This window comes from Exophiala oligosperma (assembly GCF_000835515.1).
Source record: "Exophiala oligosperma strain CBS 72588 unplaced genomic scaffold supercont1.2, whole genome shotgun sequence".
Taxonomy (NCBI): Eukaryota; Fungi; Ascomycota; class Eurotiomycetes; order Chaetothyriales; family Herpotrichiellaceae; genus Exophiala; species Exophiala oligosperma.
Window position 1 is genome coordinate 2,523,733 of NW_015622819.1, and position 23,736 is coordinate 2,547,468.

Here is a 23,736-nt window from a genome sequence, read left to right on the forward strand (position 1 = left end):
GACTTCTCATTACTAGATATAGGGACGGAGGCATGGTGGCTGAAGCCATAGGAGAAAATCTGTTCTTTCCTGAGAACAGAGTACAGATGTCGACGATGTGCCTTGAATCTACCATTGTAGAAAACAATCCTGAATTTACAGCTGCTCGACATAAGGCTGTGAACGGCAGTGATAACGCATGAGCCAGTGAGAGGTGACGCTGGGCACAGGTGGCCTTCTGTTTAGTGAGGCGTTGAAAGGAGCTTGCAGCGACCCCTGCCAAGCCAAGCTGCTGTGAACCATCATCCCGCATCCTGGCACCAAAAAAAGGTTGAACGGCCCAAGCTGGCAGATAGTCGCAGTGGAGAGTACTCTAGACGGCTCCTCTCCCTGCGCAGCTTTCGAAATACCTGTATTTGTTGTACTTTGGTCATTGAATCAGTGCTGTCGTCGCGTGCACGACTGAACTGCGACATTCTGTCCTTTTGTTAACTGAGTTCACCACTTTCGTTGATTTCAATCGCCATCATGTCTAATATGTATGTGTTTCACTGAGTCCATCCCCCCAGCGCATCCACTAACGTTGGCGACCAGTTCAGTCGATGTGCTCGTCATCGGCGCAGGCCCAACTGGCTTGGGCGCTGCTAAGAGACTCAACCAGATCGTATGTCTGTCCTTGATCGGGGAGAAGTGTGTAATCTAACAAGCGACAGGACGGACCATCTTGGCTCATCATTGACTCGAACGAGATTCCTGGCGGTCTGGCCTCGACAGATGTGACCAAAGAAGGCTTTGTACGAACAATCTCACATTCACAGTGGTGCACATACTAACAATTCCAGCTTTACGACGTCGGCGGCCACGTCATTTTCTCTCACTACAAGTACTTTGACGATTGCATTGACGAAGCCCTCCCCAAGGAAGACGATTGGTACACACATCAGAGAATATCATATGTCCGACTGAAGGGAAGATGGGTGCCATATCCCTTCCAGAACAACATCTCTATGCTGGATAAGGAAGACCAAGTTAAATGCATGGATGGTCTGATCGATGCGGCTCTGGAGGCTAGAGTGGCCAACACTAAGCCCAAGGACTTTGACGAGTGGCTGCTGCGTAACCAGGGTGTCGGCATCTGTGATCTGTTCATGCGGCCATACAACTTCAAAGTTTGGGCAGTTCCGACCACTAAAGTAAGCTGAACCAAAATAAAGCGCAGCCGTGAATCTGACATTGGGCACAGATGCAGTGCGAGTGGCTCGGCGAGCGTGTGGCCGCACCCAACGTCAAGGCCGTGGCGAAGAATGTCATCCTACAAAAGACTGCTGGCAACTGGGGTCCCAATGCGACTTTCCGTTTCCCAGCTCGCGATGGCACTGGTGGCATCTGGATCGCTGTTGCCAAAACCTTGCCGAAGGAGAAGACACGCTTCGGTAAGAAGAGCACGGTCAAGAAGGTCAATGCAGACAAGAAACAAGTTTTGCTGGAGGACGGAACGACCATCCAATACCAGAGACTTGTAAGCACCATGGCAGTTGATGCGCTGGTCGAGGCCATGCAAGACCAGAAGCTGGTTGACCTGTCGAAGGGCTTATTCTACAGCAGCACTCACGTCATTGGAGTTGGCATTCGTGGTAGCCGTCCCGAACGGATAGGCGACAAGTGCTGGCTGTACTTCCCTGAAGACAACTGCCCGTTCTATCGAGCCACCATCTTCTCCAACTACTCACCGTACAACCAGCCTCAGAAGGACGTGAAACTGCCGACGCTGCAACTTGCCAATGGATCTCGTCGTCAAAGCATGCAAGCCAAGGAAGGCCCCTACTGGTCGATCATGTTGGAAGTGTCCGAGTCCAGCATGAAACCAGTCAACCAGGAAAGCCTCCTCAAGGACTGCATCCAAGGACTGGTGAATACGGAAATGCTCCGACCCGAGGACGAGATTGTGTCGACTTATCACCGACGATTTGACCACGGCTATCCCACCCCATCCTTGGAGCGCGAGGGCGTACTCAAGCAGATGCTTCCTGCCCTGCAAGAAAAGGGCATCTGGAGTCGAGGCCGATTTGGCTCATGGCGATACGAAGTTGGCAATCAAGATCACTCATTCATGCTTGGTGTGGAGGCGGTTGACAACATCATCAATGGCGCGGTGGAGCTCACGCTCAACTACCCCGACTTTGTCAATGGCCGACAGAACACGGAACGACGACTGGTGGAAGGAGCCCAGTTGTTTGGCAAGCGACCAACCGACAATGTTGTCGTTGGACGCCGCATGACGGGGGGCAAGACTGAGCTGGGTGGACGAGTGGAGACCAGCGGCCGGTCGGGTTGAAGACAAGCTCCAAAACCGTTGGTCCTGCCATGAATACTGTACACAGCTTGGAAGGGGCATAGTGAACGACTACGATAGACATAATGCGGTGTGAAGAGTGTTGGGGAATGGCACTTTAAATTTGTGGGGTTCGATCCGATTTCAAGACAGAAGAAAATCAAACTCGATAGAGTACGGAGCACATAGAATGGAAAGCATGGAGTCAAGAAAAGTATCAACCTTTCCACACAAGGATTCGTTTCTCGGTAGACAATCCATTACAAACACGGGCTCGTTCCTTGTTTCTCCCTGATCCTGGCGGGATGAGTGGATGAATGTCGCTGCGACATGCTGGAATACTAGTGAGTAAAACTTACTCGGCAGGGAACAGTCTCGCTTGATGATGTATTGTACAGATCATCAAGGAGTCATGCTCTTGTCGTCTCTCCACGCTTCCGCTAGGAACAAATGCGGGGGAAAACAAGCTAAGATCGAGGTTCAAGGGGGACGAGTACGAGGAGGCCGCGTTCGCACGATCACGTACAATATCAGTTGGTCGCTTAGGCTGGGGAAGTCGGATAGTGATTGTCAGGTAGGTAGATGTCGCTCTGCCGACGACATTCCTTGTTTATTCATTTCGACGTACTCGTGCGAGCACCAGCTACAAGCAATCAACTTGGGAGATTGAGTGAAGGTGGCTAGACCAGAAGAAAGAATCATCAGGAGGACCACGTGAGGGGAATGAATTTTCCCTCGGAACATCCTGCGTTCAATGTCTCTGATTGTGGGGGAATTAATGGCGCATGATGATGTTTGCTGTGGGTAACAGGAGGTGGCTCTGAATCCGATCTCGTACATGCTGTATGATTCTTTTTCCAAGTGAACAATCGAGCTCGACGAGATGTTGATCCATGGTTCTCGATCAAAGGGCTTTTTGTTTCTACACCGGCGTGACGAGGAATTGAGGGATCATACGGATATTATTATTATGAGCACTTTTTGCAACAAGTCAGAAAAGAATCTTCTCACGATCCAAAGCAAAAGCGATGCCAACTTATCACGTCACATGAGTGGGAACATGGCGCAGGCTGCGGTTCCTGAAAAGCCCAAAGAACCAATAGCTGAGGGTCAGATTGGGCCGCCATCGCCCCAGTGCCGTCAATTGCTCGCATTTCACTCGCTGTCTCAGTTGTTCGAAGGGGCATGTAAGGACGCCATCGTTGATGCACAGCTTGTTTTGTTGGTCTTGTGGTCTTTGATCGGTCCAGACTGGCATCATCAAGAGCAAACAAATCTTTTCTCTCCTGCGTCTGGCGTGCTGTGCATGGACCTTCCCGCTTCTCCGTAGCTCAGGACAATCAATATTACTGCATGGCCTCGCTCCCTCTCCGTCACCGTCCAAACACTCTTCCTGCGTACCTTATCATTGAAATCACTCGAAACACCCTTCGACCTCGCTAAGCCCTGTTTCCTTATTCTCGAATTCTCTAATACATCCTCCCACCGTTTGAATTCCGTGATCCCCAACATCTCACTACAACACCAACAGCTACTTTATCATCTTCTTGCACTTAATCTTTGTTTTCCTTTGTATCACTCATTCTCCAACTTGGTACGTACTACCGTGATGGAGATCTTTCTCCAATCCGTCCCGGATTTCACCATCGTCATCATCTTCGGGTGAGGGCGGTGAGGGACTCCTCGATACCTTGCTTTTTCGATAATGATTCTCCCGAACAAGTGACTGACAACACTTCTTCTAGAACGACGTCAAGCATTGATTTGCCCAGTATGTCGGCCCAAGTTGCTCCTACCATCCCGCCTCGTCCGACGAGAGCCCAGCAAGCCGCTGGGGTTCGGGGCGTCAACAAACTCCCTGACATTCCTCCTCGACCGATCAACAAACGCCTCGATCGATCAGTCTCACCCGCGAACTTTCCTCGTTCTCCTCTCAACGAGCCATGGACCGGTAACCTTACTCGTCAAAAGACCAACGAATCGGTCGAAGCCCTGCCCCGTCGTCCCAGTATCCAAAATCTGCCGTCCATCGGGCAAGAAGGCATGGAATATGCAGAAGTCATGAACATGCAGACGAATCAAGAACCTCCGTCTTCGTCTCTGGCTGCCGATGCTGCCGCACAGACTCGAAATATTGCACAAGACCTCAAGCTGCATGCTCCGAAGCCCTCATTGCCCAAATCTAGTGCGGCTGCGCAAGTCCAAGCTGTCACCCGGACCGATTCATCCCAAGCGGCTCAACATGGCTTCGGCAAGCCACCGACACCAGCTCAAGACGACGGTGAGAGTCTTTCTCGCATCGGCACGCGCACCAGTTTTTCGCGCCCGGGCTCGGCCGTGGGTGGTGAGCGTCGCCCGTCGTTTCAGGCCGAAGAGACGGGTCCCGCCGAACTGGGTCTTCGAGTCCCCATTAATCCATTGCTGGGCGACGTACAGGCACCGTCTCCCGCTCCCGGAATCAGTCCTCACCACACCGGGTCGAATGGTGATAGGAGACGATCAGTTCATGGGAGGACAAGAAGTGCCTTGGATTTCCTCCCCCCTGGAAGCTATGGTCTGCATGGCCACGGTTTGCCCCCACAGGACAAATTTGAAAAGGACTGGTATGCCAAACATCCCGAAGCAGCTCAGCATGAAGAGACTTCGGGACACGGCGTATATGAGAGCATCGGCAGTGGTCGAGGTGCTTTTGCCTTGAGCCGAGATGATTTGAACAAAATCGTCCGCGAAACTGCTAGCCGTGGTGCTGGATTTGGTGAGCATTAACCCCTGTGGCCTCGATTATTTACTGACTTTCACAGGCACCTCGGGTGAAACTTATGGAGTTCCCGATGAACAGATCGGCTATGCCGCCTCTGAAGTCTACATCTCACGATCTCAAGCCAACACCCCGAACAGTCTGGCAAAGACCGTGACCAATTCCTCGCAACCTGTTGCCGAATCTCCGTTAAGGAAGGCCAGTTTCCCAGCCGATGAGTCCATTCCAGCTGAAGTTCGCCGTGGACGGCTTTCAGTGTCCCGCGGTTCCGATAGCCATGAAGCGGTGGACAGCGAAGCTGAACAAGAAGTACATATCCAGCCCCGCCGTAAATACAACAAGGTCACCGGTGGTGAGGAAACACTTAACGAGACGCTTGGAACTAAACCATATGCTTCCACAACCGACGACGAGGGAGGCTATGCCAGTGAGCACGGATACACCGTTCCTATCCTAGCAGCGGACGAAGTTGCCAAAGAAGTCGGTGTCGAACATCTCCAACCCGCTGTTTCCCCCCGAGCGGAGCGTCGTGAGAGCCTCTACGAAGAGGCTTATCGAAGTGGTGACGCTACTCCATCGTCTCGTCCCTCTAGCAGACCGACCAGTGTGCATGGGGCCTTTGCTGTCTCTCACACGCTTTCGAGATTTGTTTCTCATCATGATGAACGAGACCATATGCACACGCCTCTCGAAGACGTGGAAGAGTACGAACCCCTTTTCCCCGACGAAGACGACAAGAAGCCACTGAGTCACGCGGAACGATTCAAGCAGAGACCGAACTCACTCAAACAGCGGTTTCCCAGCCAAGACATCTGGGAAGATACTCCGAGCAGCTTATATTATTCGGCCGAGGTCTCTACCCCCGATCTCCCGGCCCAGGTTGAGAAACCAGCGTCGAAAGAGTTTGAAACTCCCGAGCAAGAAGGTGCCCGTAAGGAGGAGCCCTCAGAGGAGGAGCGTAAGAAGCTTGTTTCCAAGGAAGAGCGTCTTGCCAAATCTCGATTTGCTCCCCATTTGCGGGATGACATGCCTACCAGACCTGGCTTGACCCCAAGATTTCCAAGCTCTGATGTTTGGGAGGACACCCCGGAAAGTCATCAGCTTGTCACGACGATCAACTCTCCCCAGGACGACAATGAGCCCGAAAGTCCATCCGAAGCTCCTGCCAAGCCATTTGTGCCTCCACGGCCAGTAGGCAAGAGTCGATTAGGCGAAGGCGCATCGCAGGCACAAGTCGGACCAAGTGTCCCACCTCGCCCACAGAAGCAGTCAAGTACATCGCCAACAGAGCTCAAGAAGGTGCCGAGTATACCTGATCGACCCAAGCCGCAGATTCCAGCTCGACCAGCCAAGAAACCAGACACCGCTAGCCCTTCGGAGCAAGAAAGGGTTTCGCCTCCTGTAGTCAAAGCAAAACCTCAGGTACCCGCCAGATCTGGTGCTGTTAGCAGTAAGATTGCCAACCTTCGGGGAAACTTTTTGAATGATCTGAATCAGAAATTGGGCCAAGGACCACCTAAAGAAAAGGAGAAAGAACCAGAGCCTGTGGAAGAAAGCAAGCCTTTGGAAGACGCTCGGAAGGGTAGAGCTCGCGGCCCTCAAAGAAGAGCTCCAGCCAAGTCGCCAGCCGCTCCTGCTTCCAAACCCTTATCATTCGCATTATCAATGCCTCGCTCGTTATGGTCCATTGATGAAGGCGATGATCTGACAGTTTCTTCATACAAGTCGTCGGCAAAAGAAACAACCAAAGTGGATGACATGCCAGCTGCCGTTGGCCTGTCGGACAAGAAGGCTGAACAGGTCGATAGTTCAACTCCGGCAGACGCACCTCTACCGTCCACCATCGACACCACTGACCAAGTAGAAGAAGCCCCCAAGGAACCTATCACCAAGGATGAGCCAGCGCCGCAGGCTACCGCGTTGGCCGTCAACACCGCAGGTGAACTTGCAGAGCCTGCCCTTGAGTCGGCTGCAGACGAAAAATTGGCTCCTTCGGATCATCAACTTTTGGCCGAGAATGATCATCTTTCCAAGCAGACAAGCGCCAGCAGTGGACAGGCAGAGCCTAACACGGATGAGATCTCCGTAAGTAGGCAGACCACTGTAAGCGCAAAGGACGAGGGTTTGCCACTGGAAAAGGTACCGTCCAATGAGCCGGAGGATCCCCGTGCCAATCAACTGGCCGAGGGTGAGCCAGGCCAGGCCAGCGCACAGGAAGTCTAAACCGTAGAGTCGGAGGATAGAGCGACCGACGTGTAGGTATAGAAGTACAGAAAGCTATAAATTTCTTTCTGGATATACGGGATTATGACCTATCAGATAGGAGGAGACCAAAATTCGGGTTTATGGGGAAATACGGGGTAGTACTAAATCTACGCAGTCGGACTCAACAAGTTTACAAGTCATGCATGAAGTTCGTGAACGCCTTTTGGATTTCATGTCGCTCCATGTATAGTAATGTACCTTGGGTAGGTGATCCACGAGGCTGGCATGTGTCTCGTCTCACTCAAACATGTCGTCGAAATCCGCCGCCCTAGGGCGCACACGACGACCCTGAGAGAGTTGCGGGACGTGGGGCACATCCTGTCTGGAGCCCTGTCGCTGTCGTCCTTGTCCTGTCTGGGCCGAGGGTGCCGCCGTCGAGGCCTCGGCGGAAGTATCGGCGGTACCGGCTTGACCTTGTCCTTGCATCACGATGTCCTCGGATTGTGGTTGATCGACATTGTCTTCTTCATCACTGCTGTCCACCATGGGGACACCGTCGAGGTCTTCATCGGGTAGGACGGCATGATCCATGACGGTGTCGTTGTCCTCGCCGTCGTCGGTATCCTCCATGGGTCTCCCGTCCATGTCGACGTCACCGTCCCTGTCTCTGTCGACACCGCCACCACCACCACGCGGCGGTAAATCACCAGAAGAGGAGGCGGGATCACGGTCACCGACACTCACACTCTTCCACTTGCTGACCTTGTCCTTGTCGTTGGCCTTGCTTTCCGACGCGACCTTTTCGGTCTCTTGTTGTTTGAGTAGTGCTTGCTCCTCCTTGGCCGTGAGGGGTGGGTTCAGGAACTCCTGGACAAAGTCCTCGTGGGCGGCCGAGGGGAACACGCACCACCCTTCCCACAGCGAAAAGACGCTCTGTACGCTGCGTCGCCATTTGTCGGCCTTTAGTTTTCCCCAGTTCAGTTCGCGCGCGGAGCGGCCGAGGGTGGGAAAGACACCCTGGAGACGCAGTTGGGTCTCGAAGAGTGAGCGGTAGCGCCAGGCGTGGCGGACGCCGGCGGACGCAGAGGACGAGAGGATGTCGGAGATGACGTACAGTCCGACAAGGGACGAGGGAGTCGTGTCTTGGACGTTGGATTTGGATGTGGGTATCGGGACGCCTGTTAGATCCTCTCCGTCCTTGGTGGGGTCAGTGTCGCCAGATGCTGTAGTAGTAGGAGGAGGAGGAGGAGGAGCAGCACCATCGGTCGCAGGGGTGCCAGCAGCAGGAGTGTGATTAAAGGATGGCATCATATTATCATCAGAGTGATCATCGTGGCCGTCGTCAGAAGCACCGGATGACGTGTCTGGTCTTTTGATGTTGTGGCAGAATGGTTTAACCACATTGCGCGTAATGAGAGTGGCGACTTCGTCTGCACCGGCGCCGGCGTGTTCAATGGCGAAGCCCGTGATACGCGCGACATCACCTCTGCGCAGCTTTGCATTGGACTCGGGAAGTCGAGAGAGAAGGTGGACAAGTTTCGTTTTGGCGAGTGGGTTGAGATATCCTGTCCCGTCCGTATCCACAGAAATCTCGGATGCATTGCCTCCAATCTTCTGATGGTCGTGGTACCGTCGAGCGAGACTACTCTCTTCAGCCTCTTCTTCATCCGATGAGTTGTAGTCTTCGTCGCTGACGAATTCTTCAACTTTGGTGGTGTATTCGAACTTGAGAGTTTCTTCGGGCGGAATCCAGACGCTTTGACCTTCGAAGATGGTGTCGCCATCGGGGCGCGTTACGAAGCCTGGTCGTTGACGACGTTTGCGAAACTTGGCATTGGTGAGAATCTCCCAGAGCCGCCAGCGGTAGTACACTCCTCCTGTTGACCTGGAGTTCCATAGCCACGACCATTGTTCGTCACGCTGGATTTCGGGCCGGGACATGAGTAGAGCCTCGAACTCAGGACCATATGTCAGGAGAGCTTCGATAGTTTTGTTGATCAGGCGGATTTGCTTGAGGTCATTCGGGATCTGCACTGTCACTTGGGTTGTCGGAAGATTTGTTCTGGATCCGAATGGAGTCGAGAGCGTATATGATGCTGGGGGGGCGAAGCGGCCTGGCCCTTGACTTGGTGGGGGAGCTCGAGAGAGGGAGCCGTGTTGAGGTATCGGTTTTGCTCCAAATGGAAGATTGTTGATGTTCGTTGATGGCGCATTTAAAGAGGTCGAGCCTGACAGCGCGGCGGATGAGAGGTGTCGTGAAATAGATAGGTTGAAGCCGAACCCAAGATATTGGTTCCGCAGATGCGAGACCACAGTGTCAATGTCAGTCGCTGGAGTCTCGGCAGCGAGCGTTACGATTGCCGAAAGAGAGTTCCTCTCATTAAGTGACCCTGGTTGTTTTGGCAGAAGGCGCACGCTGTCCACGTTCAGCGGAGATGCAGCGAACAAGCCCTTAATGACTGCCATAGACGTTCCCGGAGGGAGCGAAGACAGGTGTAGTGTCGGTTTCGCTGCAGCCTTCATCTCCTCTGTATCTTTAGACTCTTCCTCTTCACCAGCGAACGCAGATTCTCTTCTGTTGTCTCCACCACGATCACCGTACGAGTACATCCTGTCTCTTCGATCTCTGTCTCGACCCGGGTCCTGATCGCGGTCTCGTCCTCCCGAGTAGTCATCGTAATGTCTTTTTTTGCCGTAGCTTGGGGATGGTCCTAAGCTTCCAGGGCCGCTCTTTGGCAAAGTCGGTGCTGGTCCCAAACTGCCAGGTCCACTCTTCAATCCTGAGCTTGTAAAATGTCGCTTCCCAGGGGCAGGGCCAGGCCCGAAGGTGGTGCTGGGAACTCCACCGCCTCCTCCGAAGCCACCTCGTTTCGTCGGGAGCGTATTAGGATTCCCATCATCTCCGAAGCTTTTGACAAAGTCCTCGAGAACGGCTGCAGTCTCTGCCTTTTCTCGAGCCTTTTTAGCCTCAGCTTCCGCCTTTTGTCGTTCGAAAATGGACTTCTTGGTAGGTGCGACAAGTTTAAAGGAGCTATCTGAATTTCCGGAAGTCATGTCGGCAGGACAGAACCGATAATAACGTGAGAGGACTGGCGCATTGTCTGCATGAGAGCGTGGTGCGTGGTTGAGTGAGTTGATCCTCAATCTGATGTCGCGAAATACAGATAATCTCCAAAGATGCAGCGGCGATGAGCCCGAGGATGAACCGGTGCAAGTGACGAGGCTGCGCAAGGCTACGCAAGGCTGAGCCACGCTTCCTCAGGTTCGATATCGATCTAACGTAGTTCACCATTCAACGACCTTTCTCTTTCAATGACTGGCCCTTCTCAACGACTCAAGGCGCAGAGATTCTACAAAAAAGAAGACATCGTGGCCACAGTATAGCAATCCCCATCTCTGTGAAATGGTCTCCATCACTGAACAGAGTTTCTTAGTCTGGATCAATCATTCCAACAGACTCACCATCCTCCTAGACAAGTCTTCAGGCGAGTGTCCGTCAGCCAATAATGCCCAAGGCCATCCATCGATACTTCAGAAGCGAACTAGAAGCTCTCTGGGGCGATGAATCGATGATGGGTCATGAAGTTTCTCCGCAGTCTCGCGACAAAAGAGCCTAAATTCGAGAAAACTAAGCGGGCATCTAGTTATGATCGACGGCTCTTGACGACGATTCTCAGGTATGTCAGAGGCTACCTTTCATCGATACAAGGGGTAGTATCTCATGACGCCGTAAAAATTCAGCCAGTCAAAGTCCTGAGCTCTCATCTTTCGTAGTTCACAACTACGGACTAACAAGGCAACATTGCAATTGAGACAAATAAATCTCGAATCTCAGACGAACACAGGACAGCTCACGATGCTTCTTGGACAGGCCATTTTCGCCATCATTGGAATAGTCACAGCAGAATCATCGCCGAGATGCACGCCTACGACTACTGACCTCTCATTCGCTAACCAGTAGCCACTCCCTCCAAATCCATTCGAATTCTTGTCTGGATCCTTCGTTGTCGATAAGGCGGACTGGTCGTGCCGCCGTATTGAGATTGCGACTCTGTTCCAACACTATGAGCTTGGCATAAGCCTGGACGGCCACAGAACCTACAGTCAACTTTCACCAAGTATGAGAATGGCACTGGGGCAAACCTTACCTTAACAGCATCCAACGGTGAGAATGCGATAGAGTGGACAGCGACAATTTTATACCCGAACGTGACAAAGAGGAGGGGCTATATCCTGCACTCATCGCACTGGACCTCCTAACAATACCATCCCCGGAAGGTGTTGCTATTGTGACCTTCTTCGTGTCCGAATTTTGCACAAGAAGACAACACCACCTCCCGAGGTAAGGGTCGCTTTTACGAGCTTTATCCAGACAACTCTCCGCAAGCTGCAGGTGCCTTGATACCTTGTGGGGTGTGTCACGTATACTGGACGTCCTCGCCAACAACAAAGACACAGGTATTGATCCCGTACGCGTGGGTGTTGTCGGCTGCTCGCGATGGGGTAAAGGATCCCTTGTCGCTGGGGCGTTCGAAGAAAGGATAGCCCTTACCATAGCTCAGGAATCTGAATCCGGTGGTACCGCGTGCTGGAGGCTCTCTGACGTCGAGAATATTAGCGTGGACGGTGCCGACACCGTCTAAACAGCTCATGAGATCGTTACGGAAAATGTATGGTTTAGCAACGAGTTTGAAGTTTTCGCAAACGAGACCGATGGCACACAGAGACTTCCGTTTGACCACCACATGCTAGCTGGTATGGTGGCTCCAAGAGGATTTTTGGTCTTTGACAATCTGGGGTACGAATGGTTGTCACCATGGAGCAGTTACGGATGTATGACCGCGGCAAGGACCATCTACAAGGCACTCGGTGTTGAGCAATCCCTAGGCTACTCCGAGGCAGCAGACCATACACATTGTCAGTTTCCAGTTCAGGACCAAGGTGCTGAGCTGGACGCGTTTGTGGGTAAGTACCTGCGGGAAGAACAAGTCGACGCGAATGTCTTCAGGACGGAAGCCAACTTTACCTTTGATCAGACCATGTGGATCGACTGGGATAGTCCGGATTTGACTTGAATGCATTGGCGTCGTAAGCCCAGCCAACCAGACATGTCTTATATTAGTGACATGGTGTGCACATCCCGGTGGCACAAGCTTGCTCCTGTCGCCGACTCGGCTTCATATGAGCAACTGTCACCTTTCTCCGTGAACATCGCGTAAACTACTTTGAGGGGAGAACTACATATACGGTCTTCCCGAGGTCATCGGCCGGAGAACGTTGCTGTGAGCATACGCGAGCCGTTTAGTGTACCAACTTTCCGTAAAATCGAGAATTGTTGGAGATTTATGCCGGCGGCTTTTTCGGTATTCTGCCTGATACTATACCTTGTAGAGATTCCTCAGTGTATCTCGAGACAAGATCAACGCTGCATTTTCCCATTTGGTCCACATTTCCATGCCGAGGCTCCAGTTGTGCAAATACTTTCTACAACCTTGCGACTTACGGACTGTTTTTCTTGACGACTAGTGACGACTATCTGGAGCCTCCATTGCGGGGGCATCATGGCGAATATTGGAGAAGAATGGCGTATTAAAAGGTCATGTATCTGGTCGCCTGTTGAAGCAAATGGTCTCTCTTTAGGAGCCGAACGAGCCAAAGAAGTCACAGACGATTTGAAAAATGCTTCTGAACTTCAATCCTTTCGTAGGCGTCGCGGTGTCGGCACTTTTACCGTTGCTAGGCCATGCTGCCAATGCTTCCGTTTCAGCCTGGTACGAGGCTGAGATTGCCTTCCTGGCTGACCTAAAGAGTCGAGTGACTGGTACACCTAGCCACAACAAACTCATTGACCATATTGAGGCCGAACTCGGACTCTTGGGACTGAAAGTATACACCGACACGTTGAACTTCACATACATTGACCAGCCATTGACTCCACCAAGCCTGTCAGTCGGAGGTCAAGATGTCGAAATCTCATCCTATGCTCCCTATTCAGGCGAGACAAACGACACCGGGGTGACAGGCACCCTGATTGACTTGATTGGACCGACCATAGAGCCAAACTGGACCAAGGCTGCTGGCAATATTGCGGTGCTCAACATAACCAACACCCCAGCGAATTTTTCTACCATGCTGACGGTTTGGCCCGGACAACCTCAGTGGCCAATTGGTACCGGTGTAGCATCACTGTCAGCAGACGCTAGCGTTGCGAATCTGACGGAGGCTGCTAATGCCGGAGTCAAAGGTGTCATATATGTGTGGGAGGAGATGAGCGCAGGGAATGCGCAAGGCCAGTACGTCCCATTCAAGCGACTGTACCAAGGCTGTCCGACGGTCTTTGTCGCTGCTGACGCAGCGAAGACGGTACTCGATGCGACAAAGGCTAAGAAACAGGCGCACCTCACGCTCAGTGGCGAGTTGATCCCCAAACATCCCACAAGGACGATATGGACCGTCGTGGAAGGAACCAAGTACCCTAACGAATCAGTCATCATCAACACGCACACAGATGGAGTCAATGCAGTCGAAGAGAATGGACATATCGCCCTGCTCACGAAGGCCAAAGATCTTGTGGCCAATCCGCCCGAACGCACGACGGTTCTAGTCTTTATTACGGGCCATATGCATCAACCGGCCTTCAGCACCAAGGGCCGTGCTACGACCCGCTGGATGGACGATAATCCGAAGTACTGGAAAGGTGGCGAGGGCCAAATGAAGGCCATTGCTAGCACATGCGTAGAGCATCTGGGTGCGATCGATTGGGTCGAGGACCTCGCCACCGGCAAGTACTATACAACGGGTAATCAGACGGCCGAACTGCTCTATGCAAACACCCCCGAGGTACTGAACATCACCAAACAAAATTGGCATGGTGCATATCCTAATTTTCTCCGCGTGAACGATCCAATCCCCAAGGGTGTGCAGACCGGTGAAGGCGAACCGCTCACTGATGAGCGCATCCCGAATATGTCAATAATCACGACGCCATTGTACCTCCTGGCTGAGTGGCCGGAGGACTTTGACGAAAGACAGTTGGTCGATATTGCCGCCATGTCAAGACAAATTGACAGCTTCATGAGGATCTGGAAGGTCATGGACACGATGCCCGCCGATTCGTTTGGGGTAGTGCCAAAAATGGGAACCCCACTATCAGAATAGAAACGCACATAAACGTCAAAGATAGTCATGTACATAGGACGAAAAGAATGATGTTACAGACAACGGTCTGGTTGAAAAGAAAGCAGTGTCAGAGACTCCTTCCAACTGTCTATCTGAAGTCCATTAATATGTCCTTGATTATGCCTCGAGGAGTGCCGATCAAGGGCTAGGCCTCTTTAGCACATCGAGCTAGTAAACCTCGTCAACTCGTGAGGGCCATGTGCTCAGCTCTTCGGTTCCAACTGCCGATAATTGTATTCGTTTGACCACCCCCACCTATCCTGAACAGGGTGCGAGGCACCATCTTGCAACTAACTCTTCTATCCGGAGGGCTGAACCTACTTGGAAGAAGCTGGCGGATTGGCGCGCAGACAGCGTAAGTGAACTCATCCCCAGGGGGGAAGCCTGCTCGCCCTTTCTCCACATTCTATCAAACTTGCTTACATTTTAATCTCGAATCTTGCACGCAAAAAAACGGCCCAAAACCTCTCTCTGTTGGATCTTTGATTTGCTTTCCGATGTCGAATGGCGTCGGGAATGGACACGAGACTCCTTTTCATCCCTTATCGACCTATAAGCGGGACTAAGAAGACCCCTGCAGGCCCCGGCATCTCTTTGCAGAAACATGCTGCGCGTGAGTACCATAGAAAAGCCAAATTAGCCCGACTCGCTCGAGCCTACGCAAATAGCAGCAGCAGCCACAATGTACGTGATGATCCAGGTACAGGGTTTCGTCGCGACAGATCAGGGCAAGGATCTCGGCGTCAAGGTGCTGGGGTAGACGACGTGTCGACCAGCCATCAGAAATCATCCCGGGACGACGACGACGACGAAAAGAACGCTTTCCTAATGCGGACAGAGGATGTTGCTGTCACACACCGTCCGCCATCACCCCTCGACGTCGTCGGCGTAGGCCAGCTGGACCCCTTCAACGTCCTAATTCGACGAAACGTGCCTCACTACGTGCAGGAGATGCTAGACCATGCGCTCTCTCACCAATGGCCCGTGTTCTCCTGCTCCGTCGCCGCCGGGGCGATCAGCGAGATCAAACACACGATCCTGGAGAGTGCCATGCGTTCGCCCGCGGCCTTCTACACCATCGTCTTTGCCGGCGCCACGCACAATGCCTTTGCCCACACCGGCATGCCAGTCACCCGTGAAAACCAAGTGCTTCGTCTGACGTACAAGACCCATGCGATCAAGGCTCTGAACAGGGAAATCTCATCACGCATGCATGCCACAACGAGTGTCTCGGACGAACTTTTACTCTGCATGGTGACTCTTGGATTCCACGGGTCCGGGGACACGCTGATGCCGAGATCACAAGCCACCGACGACTCTCCTTTGCTGGTGGCCCAGAATTTCCACTTCTACGGCCATATGGACTGGGAAATGGCACATTTCAACGCCGTCAAGGTCATGATCAGGCAGAGAGGCGGCTTCCATACCATCGAGCAGGAGTTTTTGTCTAATGTCATTGCATTGTTGGTCGCCCTTCATTTTTGTTTGTCCGTCTTGAGCTCCCCAACGCTAACTCTTTACTCTTACCTCCAGAGCAGATGTGATTGAGGCTTTCAAGAATCTAACTGCTCCAACGTATCCTCTGCGTATCACTACGGCAAGGTTGATGGCCATCTGGCCTTACCCTGACCCGCATTCAAACACGGTGCCGCAAGCCCTACAATTGCTGGCGACCAGCTTCACCAATCTACCACCGCCAGCAGCTGTACAGCTAGAAGACCCTCTCGTACAAACAATCGAAACCATCCGCGACGTGACCATCGGCTATGATCTGTACATGAGAAAAGACCCGACGGCACCCCGGCATATCCACGTCGTGTGGGCGAGAAACACGTTGTTGCACGATCTCCTACGCCTTCCGGACAGGTCGTGGGACGACAACCCCCTGATTTGGGATTCTTGCATTTACGAAATATGCCGTCTCGGTACATTGGCTTACATGCTGCTGGTTCTGTTCCCGCTTCCTCGCGTCTCCGGGTTACACTACACTCTGGCACGACGGATCCAACATGCTCTCGACAGTTGTCTCGTTTTCGATCTGTGGGAACGTCACGCCGAGTTGCTCTTGTGGGCGACAACACTCGGTGGCATTCTAGCCGAGGCATCGACGTTGAGACCATGGTTTTGCCAAGTTGCGATCAAGCTTTGCAGGGAGCTTACTTTGTATTCATGGACTGATATCAAGGGTGTATGTTTGACGTTTCTGTGGTATGAACAAGACTGTGACAAACTCGGTGAGGACTTTTGGAGGGAATTGAATCTGGGACCATGGCGAAATCTGGTGCCATGAGAATGTTTCTTGTGGACAGATGATGTTCGAAGGTCGATCTAAAAACCAACACTCGCTGCCTGTCTCTACCACGGTAGAATCTCTCCGTCATATTTATTTGGACCTTCGGCATTCTCCCAACCCGGTACACGAATGTTTTGGAATGTACCATTGGTCGTTTCAGGGGTACTCTTGAAGATGATATCAAGTGTTGCCTCAGCACCGACCTTGACGTCCAGGTCGGCAATCTCAGATCCCATTTCGGTCTTCAGCCACTGTCATTCGAGAAAAAGGGGATTGTCAGTTACCACATCGATGGAATACGCCCAAACAGCCCAACTCGAAAAGCAGTGGGCAAAGGTGAAAAGCAAAAAAGTACTTACCCCGGGTGAAATGGCGAAAATGTTGAATCCTTCCTCGGCATATGCCTGTGCATACTGCACGGTCAACATGTTCAGAGCCGCCTTGGAGATTTTGTACGATGGAGTCGGAGAAAAGATGTACTTGTGCGTCCGAGAGATCGAACCGACCTCTGAGCTTCTGAAAACATATCAAGATATCAATGTCAGTCACGGTTCGATCAACGTGTTGGTGGTAGTGACAAGGTCAGAACTCGGGAGATGCAACGTACATATTGATCACCTTTTTCTCTTTGCCTTTATTCAGTAGGTGGATGAACGCCGCCGTCGTCTCTTGTGGAGCTTCCACGTTGACCTCGAGGGCGTACCGCAGAGTCTTCATCTTCGCGATCCCTTCGACGTCACTCGGCATGACTCCGGCGTTGTTGATGAGGACGTCAAGACCGCGACCGCCGCCGAGTTTGGCTTCGACTTCTGAAGCGGCCTTGTCGAGACTCGAACGCTCAGTGATGACCATCGAAACGTGCACTACTCGGCCGGGTGGTGAGCTGTCGATGACCTTTTTCAAAGCGTTGGGCGCTTCTTCTCCTCTGGTAGCTGCAAAGACGACGGAGACCTTGCTCGGTGGTTGTTTCGCCATCTGCTTGACGAGTTCGAGTCCGATGCCCCGACCAGCACCGGTGACGAGGTATGAGGACATTGCGGAAGACGAGTTCTGTTGCCTGGATTGAGGGTTTTCTTTCGATGTCGATGTTGATAGCGATATGGGCCTCTTTTTTGCTAACGGCACCCTACCGCTGTGTTTTAATGACTTGGTATTGTCGCTCAATGGTTGATTGTGTAACTGAGGATAGACGACGAGATTTTCCATTCATATATGCCTTTTCAATCCTAGGCCCCCCAGACTTGTTGCCGGAAAATACCATGAATGATGAATCCACATCTTGAGAGACTCCGTCTCAAATCCACCTACAACGAATCAACGATACTCGAATCCGGAATTAATACGGTCTCAAACAGAAATCTGGGTCCGGACATGTCTTATCGCCTCCAATTAGATTGATCGAGGATACGGCAAAGTCGTAATACTCGCTTAAGTCCCTGACGTGGTAGAAGTGAACATGGAGAAGAGACGGAGTACTGGGGATACTGGAGAGAACGGTGCTGGAGCCTTGAACGTGCTTATCAATCTTCGATGGAGGGACAGGCTGGGCCTGGGACTGCCTGGCTATCGCCGCTTAACAGCGCCCAAAGTGTGCCTATTTACCCGAGTGGTCATACTCCGGACAGGAGTGCTTAAAAGCTTTAAGCACCGGTAGCCCATGAAACTCCCTTAAATGCCCACAAGCCTCCGATCTGACACCTATCTACGGAGTACCATCTTTACAACTCATCATCCAAGTACTGCAGTTCACGACTTGAGGAGGTTCCCTACTCCCGATCATATGATAGCCTTCAGAATGACATGTTGATCCACGTGAGTGCCACTCACGATATAATATGATCACTAGGTCGTTCATCTAGTGAACGGCCATTACGATTGGTGGTTCAGGCCTCCCTTCCGGTCGAGATAGGTCGAGGTAAAAGTGTCCACAGCGCGTATAACTATGTACTTTACTCTGTAGGGATTGCCTGATGACCTTTCCTTCAGCCATCACCTGGAATCGATTTTTCGTCGTTGTTTCTTTGGAAGTAAACAACTTCACCCAACACAATCTCTCAGCAACAAACATGGAGTCGACATTATGCGCACATGAAATCGGCGAAGGAGTACCCATAGTGATAATCCATGGGTGGGAGATGAATGGCAAAGTTGAGGAGCTGGACTTTGAGCCGATTTTTGATAGCTCCAAAGAAGATTTTCGTCGCATCTACGTCGACCTTCCGGGCATGGGCGCGACACCCGCCAACGGCTTGAGAGATCTGGACGACATGCTTGTTCGCTTGACCGGATTCATCGACGGTCGTCTGGCACCTTCATCGAGATTCATGCTTGTGGGATCATCTTGCGGTGCCTACCTCGCTCGAGCACTCGCGCACCAATACGCCGGACGAGTCGACGGTCTGCTGTTGCGAGTGCCGCTCGTCGAGCCCCAGGACGGCCTGCGCGACCTCGACCCCTTCCGACCACTCGTTGCCGACGAAGGGCTCATGTCGAGCATATCGGACCAGGACAAGGCCCTTCTCGGAAACGTCCTTGTCCAGACACCCTCTTACATGAAGTGTCTGAAATCAAAATACGAATATGGCTACTGCCCTGCGATGAAAGCGGCCGACAATGAAGTGTTGGACCCCATTCGTGCAGATCCAAGCAGGTATAAAATATCTCTCGCCTTGGACGACGACAAGGTTGTGATGGCGGCGCCCACGCTAATCGTGTCTGGGAGACAAGATATGACCGTCGGGTATCGTGATAGCCTCCGTCTGTTAGAGCTCTACCCACGCTCGACTTTCGTTGTTCTGGATCGCGCCGGGCACGACTTGCCCGTTGAGCAGGATGGAGTGTTTCAGGCCCTTGTGCGGGATTGGTTGACTCGAGTCACTGAATGGCGAGGGTCCATGGGTCACCCATAGATAGAATGCTTTCTCAGTGCTTTCCATTTCTGGATCATGGGCTGATAGTATATATAGGCGGCGCCGGTATACTCTATCTCCAGGCGCGTGTAACGTGAGTAGTGACCTCAAGAGCAGCAGATGAAGTTACTTCAAAACGGGAAATCAAACACTTCCTAAAGTGATGCAAGGCCGCCCTTCTCCTTTGCGCCTAGAAGCCCGACTCACTGACTAAGCCTACGAGTACTTGGAAACTGGCGCTGTGAGAAGCGGGTTTGTCATATGGCGTGGTCTCTGAGCACAGATGCAGATTACTCGTTACCGGTGCCAAGTTTAGATTGCTCCAATATGAAGCCCAGGAACATGGCGATACCTGTAGGTACCCGTAGCTAGGACTACTTTTCTTTACCTAATGTTTCTCGTGATTCCATAATCTTTTGTGTTTCAGCAACCCACTTCAGACATTGCATTTTCACACCTCATCAGACCAGCGTCATTATGCCAAGTTGCTCCAGAGACTCGAGGTGATGATCCATGTCGATTGACGTTTCTTGTCGTCGGAAATGAATATAAAGTCGACCACGATGTTTTGGTCGTGGGATGAAAGTACTCGTCTCTCAAGCAGCGCAACAGCAAAACATCGAAAGTTGACAAGAAAACGCCCAAGGTTCAGCTCCTAGTGACCAATACCAGGATCAAACACGATACCTACCAACCAATATGGCACCCAAATTCACAATCTATTCGTCCGAAGCCTCTCAGTGGGCGATGGTTCCTCTCTTGGGCATCCAAGAGAAAGGCATCCAGCCCCACGAATACGAGCATCGAGAAATCGACCTCATGGGAGCCGGCAACTTTGACGTGGAATACCTAAAGATCAACCACAACGGTACCCTACCAGCTCTGACCACGCCGTCCCTCGACGCTCCACTGACGGAGAGCGCCGACATTCTCGAATTCCTCGACCGCCTCGAACCGAGCAGGGGCACGAACCTGGCGCCCAACGACGCCGCGACCAAGGAAAGGGCGGCCCAACTGATCGCCCTGGTGCACTCGATGGACCTCGGCAGCAACCTGATCCTGTTGACGGCGCGAGACACGGAGGAGCTCGAAAAGGTCAAGGGCACTTTCTACGACTTCATCACCACCCGCCAGCGAGTCCTGGAGGAGAACGCAGCCCGTCGTCCCGACCACCCCTTCTACGGACCCAAGGTCGCCGAGAACGGTGGAGTCAGCAAAGTGTACACCACCACTCCCGCAGGGCGCGAACACGAAGAGTTCTTCGAGAACACGCACCGAGGGTACAAGGCGTTCGCAGGTGCCTTTGACCAGCTCCAATCTCTGCTCGTCCTGCCGTACGCCGCCGGGGACCACATCACGTACGCTGATTTGAACATCGTCCCGTGGCTCAGTCATGTCTTGTGCTTCGCGGGAGCCAAGGACTTTGATGACTTTGCTGCTTTGGAGGCGGTGGTCAGGAAGACCGTCCCGGGATTCAAGGTCGGGCCCAAGGTCAGACAGTGGTGGAAGACCATGCAGGAGAGGGAGAGCTTCAAGAAGGTGTTCCCCGTGCTACATTGAGTTCGGTACAGATTTTGGATCATAAGCCTTTTGGAGAGACCGGCATTGAGATGATCGAATAATATTATCTAGATACTCATCCCCTTTGAATTTGATCGATAGCCTTTCACTGTTAATGAAGCAACTCAATCCACCCCTGCAGACTAAATAGGTGACGTTGTTAGTTGCTCTTCGGGGGTTTCATGCATCGGAGTTGAGCGACAGTAATGGATTTCCACTTGATGGATAATGACACCGTTCAGTACACCCTTGAGTCTCTGAATCATTGTGCCCTGCTTTGACCAAAGGAAAGAGTGACCGTTCGACATGTCTAAAGATGTATTGCTCAACCTCGGGCAACATGGCAGCTTGCGAGGCACGGTGTCGCTCGACGTCACGCATCGGTTTCTCAACATACCATACGCCCTTCCGCCGATAGGTGAACGTCGATGGAGGAAACCAGTTCACTTGCCGAAGGACCACATCTACACTGATGAGGCGCACTCTTCGTCCGCTCGTGATTGTACAACCTACGGCGATATATGTCTTCAACCACCATATCTCGTCAATGGTAAAGACATGTCGATTGTTCCCGGTGCTAATGTAGGTACTTGAGGATCCCGTTCAAACCTCCCGCCTATATGGTGTGCAGTACTATATGTTGACCTTGATGCCCGATTATAGTACTCGGAGGATTGCTTGGTTGTGAATATCTGGAAACCCACAAAGCCCTTGCCGACCTCCGGCGAGGAGAAATGGCCTGTCCTGGCCTGGATACACGGAGGCTGGTTACAGATTGGCAGTCCATCGCACCAGGAGCGTCACTGGCCCGAGGGATTGATAGACCCGGATGGTGGAGGTCTCAATGCGGTGGTCGTCTCGATTGGATACCGTCTTAACATCTTTGGGTTCCTGGCTGGTCATGATCTCAAGGGTAACTTTGGATTTTGGGTGAGCCTTTGAACTCGGTGTCTCAAAACGATGTTGGATGAGCTAACTTCATATTTCTAGGACCAACGATGTGCTCTCGAATGGGTGCAGGATTATATACACTATTTCGGAGGCGACAGAAACAAAGTCACACTCGGCGGACACAGTGCGGGTGCTTACTCAACCCATGCTCAGCTCCAGTATGAGCTTTTGCACACAGACGGATCGAGACCTCTCTTTCACAATGTCTGGTTGTGTTCAAATGCTATACCGGTAAGTCCAGATGAACCAAGGTCCAGTATTAGTGGGTGGATCGACACTGAACTTTTCTCCAGGCGCAGCCAAAGTCGCTTGAAGAAGGTACTCCGGAGTGAATGTCCTCTGTCTAGATGAACAGGGAAGGGTTAACGTTTGTACAGCGACTACTCAACTGGAAAATGTCTTTGCTCACTTCCAAATCTCACCTTCACTACCACTATCACAAAGACTGGACGGCCTCCGTAAGATTGATGGTACGAAGCTCATCGAATCCTTTCACAAACTCAGGCTTCACACCTTCCGGGCAGTCACCGATGGTGAGTTCATACGTGGCGACATGATTGAAAAGTTCCGCGATGGGACCTTTGCACGGCTTTTCAAGGAGCGAGGAGTGAGGATCTTGATTGGAGAAACAGAGAATGAGGTATGCTCATCAAGCCCTGTTTTGACCCTCCCCAGTCCTTGTCGTTCCATAAACTAATGCAATCTTTCTGAGATTATAGCAATGGCTATATTCAAAGGTAATTCCACCGGAATCTCTCGCAGGCCTCCCACGGGCCTTGGAGAACTACTATGCCGCCCAAGTATGCGAGCGCCTCATGTCACTTTCCCAGTACCAAGCCACCCTAGACATATCGTCCTCGACCGACAAAGATGACAGGGCAGAGGCCGAGAGACTGTATGGAATGATAACTTCGGATGCTCAGGTCAGGGCGCCTATTCGGGCCTTGTGCCACCAGCTCATGTCAAACGGAGTGCCTGTTGAAAGGATCCTTCGATACCGCATCGCGCTCAGGCCGCGATGTCTTGACAAGTTCTATCCACCCGAGGCTGGCGTAACGCACGGTGGAGACATGTATACCTGGTGGCTGACACGACACATGGGCCTGATGGATAGCGAAGCCGTGCTCATTTCCGACTGGCTGAAAGGCTCGCTTTGTAGCTTGGTCAACTCAGAGCCTTTCGAGTGGGTGTCTCGGGAGGAAGATGGGTACGTTTATCTCGGAGAGGATGGGAGTGTGGAGGTTGTTCATGATGAACATTGGAAGAGGCTTGGCCAAGTCATCGACCTTGTATTGAGCTGATCTTCCATGATACTCCTCATTCACACAACCTAGTTTAGCATTGAAGACTTTGCGAGTTCTTCTGGGCACATTGAGCAGAGAGATATCAATGAAGTGAAACGGTCAGAGGATGAGTAAGCACTGCCAAGGCTAAAGTCAGACTAGGGCTGTAAGTAGAATAGTACAAAACTGACCAGGTCACGGGACCAGCTGGTGAATATTTTCTCATCCGGCGGAATGGGTTCGACTCCAGATTGAATTTCGTCGAAAATAAATGTGCATATGGACCG

General features: G+C 52.1%; 8 protein-coding genes across 8 annotated transcripts; 6 read left to right on the forward strand and 2 right to left on the reverse strand.

Annotated features, from left to right (window-relative positions):
- The first annotated feature begins 330 nt into the window (after window positions 1-330).
- On the forward strand, window positions 331-2,540 carry PV06_02333 (uncharacterized protein). Its single transcript, XM_016403004.1, has 5 exons — window positions 331-518; window positions 574-643; window positions 693-773; window positions 822-1,172; window positions 1,223-2,540. Exons 1-5 carry the CDS (start codon window positions 508-510, stop codon window positions 2,312-2,314), a joined length of 1,605 nt encoding a protein of 534 aa, XP_016266901.1. The 5' UTR covers window positions 331-507; the 3' UTR covers window positions 2,315-2,540.
- Window positions 2,541-3,552: 1,012 nt separating this feature from the next.
- On the forward strand, window positions 3,553-11,532 carry PV06_02334 (uncharacterized protein). The gene is made up of 3 exons (XM_016403005.1): window positions 3,553-3,905; window positions 4,057-5,066; window positions 5,113-11,532. Exons 2-3 carry the CDS (start codon window positions 4,085-4,087, stop codon window positions 7,290-7,292), a joined length of 3,162 nt encoding a protein of 1,053 aa, XP_016266902.1. The 5' UTR covers window positions 3,553-3,905; window positions 4,057-4,084; the 3' UTR covers window positions 7,293-11,532.
- Window positions 7,370-10,413, reverse strand: PV06_02335 (uncharacterized protein). Its single transcript, XM_016403006.1, has one exon. It carries the CDS (start codon window positions 10,326-10,328, stop codon window positions 7,572-7,574), a length of 2,757 nt encoding a protein of 918 aa, XP_016266903.1. The 5' UTR covers window positions 10,329-10,413; the 3' UTR covers window positions 7,370-7,571.
- A 487-nt stretch (window positions 11,533-12,019) lies between the features above and the next one.
- PV06_02336 (uncharacterized protein) lies at window positions 12,020-12,349 on the forward strand (the record flags this gene model as incomplete). Its single annotated transcript, XM_016403007.1, has 1 exon — window positions 12,020-12,349. The coding sequence occupies one exon, from the start codon at window positions 12,020-12,022 to the stop codon at window positions 12,347-12,349; it is 330 nt and encodes a 109-aa protein (XP_016266904.1).
- Window positions 12,350-12,953: 604 nt separating this feature from the next.
- Window positions 12,954-14,432, forward strand: PV06_02337 (uncharacterized protein; the record flags this gene model as incomplete). The annotated part of the gene is made up of 1 exon (XM_016403008.1): window positions 12,954-14,432. One exon carries the CDS (start codon window positions 12,954-12,956, stop codon window positions 14,430-14,432), a length of 1,479 nt encoding a protein of 492 aa, XP_016266905.1.
- A 525-nt stretch (window positions 14,433-14,957) lies between these two features.
- Window positions 14,958-16,743, forward strand: PV06_02338 (uncharacterized protein; the record flags this gene model as incomplete). Its single annotated transcript, XM_016403009.1, has 2 exons — window positions 14,958-15,916; window positions 15,987-16,743. The coding sequence occupies 2 exons, from the start codon at window positions 14,958-14,960 to the stop codon at window positions 16,741-16,743; spliced, it is 1,716 nt and encodes a 571-aa protein (XP_016266906.1).
- A 65-nt stretch (window positions 16,744-16,808) lies between these two features.
- PV06_02339 (uncharacterized protein) lies at window positions 16,809-17,799 on the reverse strand (the record flags this gene model as incomplete). The annotated part of the gene is made up of 3 exons (XM_016403010.1): window positions 17,354-17,799; window positions 17,106-17,262; window positions 16,809-16,997 (listed from the first exon to the last, which is right to left on the reverse strand). Exons 1-3 carry the CDS (start codon window positions 17,779-17,781, stop codon window positions 16,809-16,811), a joined length of 774 nt encoding a protein of 257 aa, XP_016266907.1. The 5' UTR covers window positions 17,782-17,799.
- A 2,555-nt stretch (window positions 17,800-20,354) lies between these two features.
- Window positions 20,355-21,215, forward strand: PV06_02340 (uncharacterized protein; the record flags this gene model as incomplete). The annotated part of the gene is made up of 1 exon (XM_016403011.1): window positions 20,355-21,215. The coding sequence occupies one exon, from the start codon at window positions 20,355-20,357 to the stop codon at window positions 21,213-21,215; it is 861 nt and encodes a 286-aa protein (XP_016266908.1).
- Window positions 21,216-23,736: the final 2,521 nt, after the last annotated feature.

What these genes read in the sequence shown, in the direction of transcription:
- PV06_02333 (XM_016403004.1), top strand. An exon ending in CTAAGAGACTCAACCAGATC is followed by an intron (nt 644 to 692) that starts GTATGTCTGTCC and finishes AACAAGCGACAG; the next exon opens with GACGGACCATCTTGGCTCAT. An exon ending in GGGCAGTTCCGACCACTAAA is followed by an intron (nt 1,173 to 1,222) that starts GTAAGCTGAACC and finishes CATTGGGCACAG; the next exon opens with ATGCAGTGCGAGTGGCTCGG.
- PV06_02334 (XM_016403005.1), top strand. Translation starts at nt 4,085, where the DNA reads ATGTCGGCCCAAGTTGCTCCTACCATCCCGCCTCGTCCGACGAGAGCC. An exon ending in TAGCCGTGGTGCTGGATTTG is followed by an intron (nt 5,067 to 5,112) that starts GTGAGCATTAAC and finishes TGACTTTCACAG; the next exon opens with GCACCTCGGGTGAAACTTAT.
- PV06_02335 (XM_016403006.1), bottom strand. Translation starts at nt 10,328, where the DNA reads ATGACTTCCGGAAATTCAGATAGCTCCTTTAAACTTGTCGCACCTACC.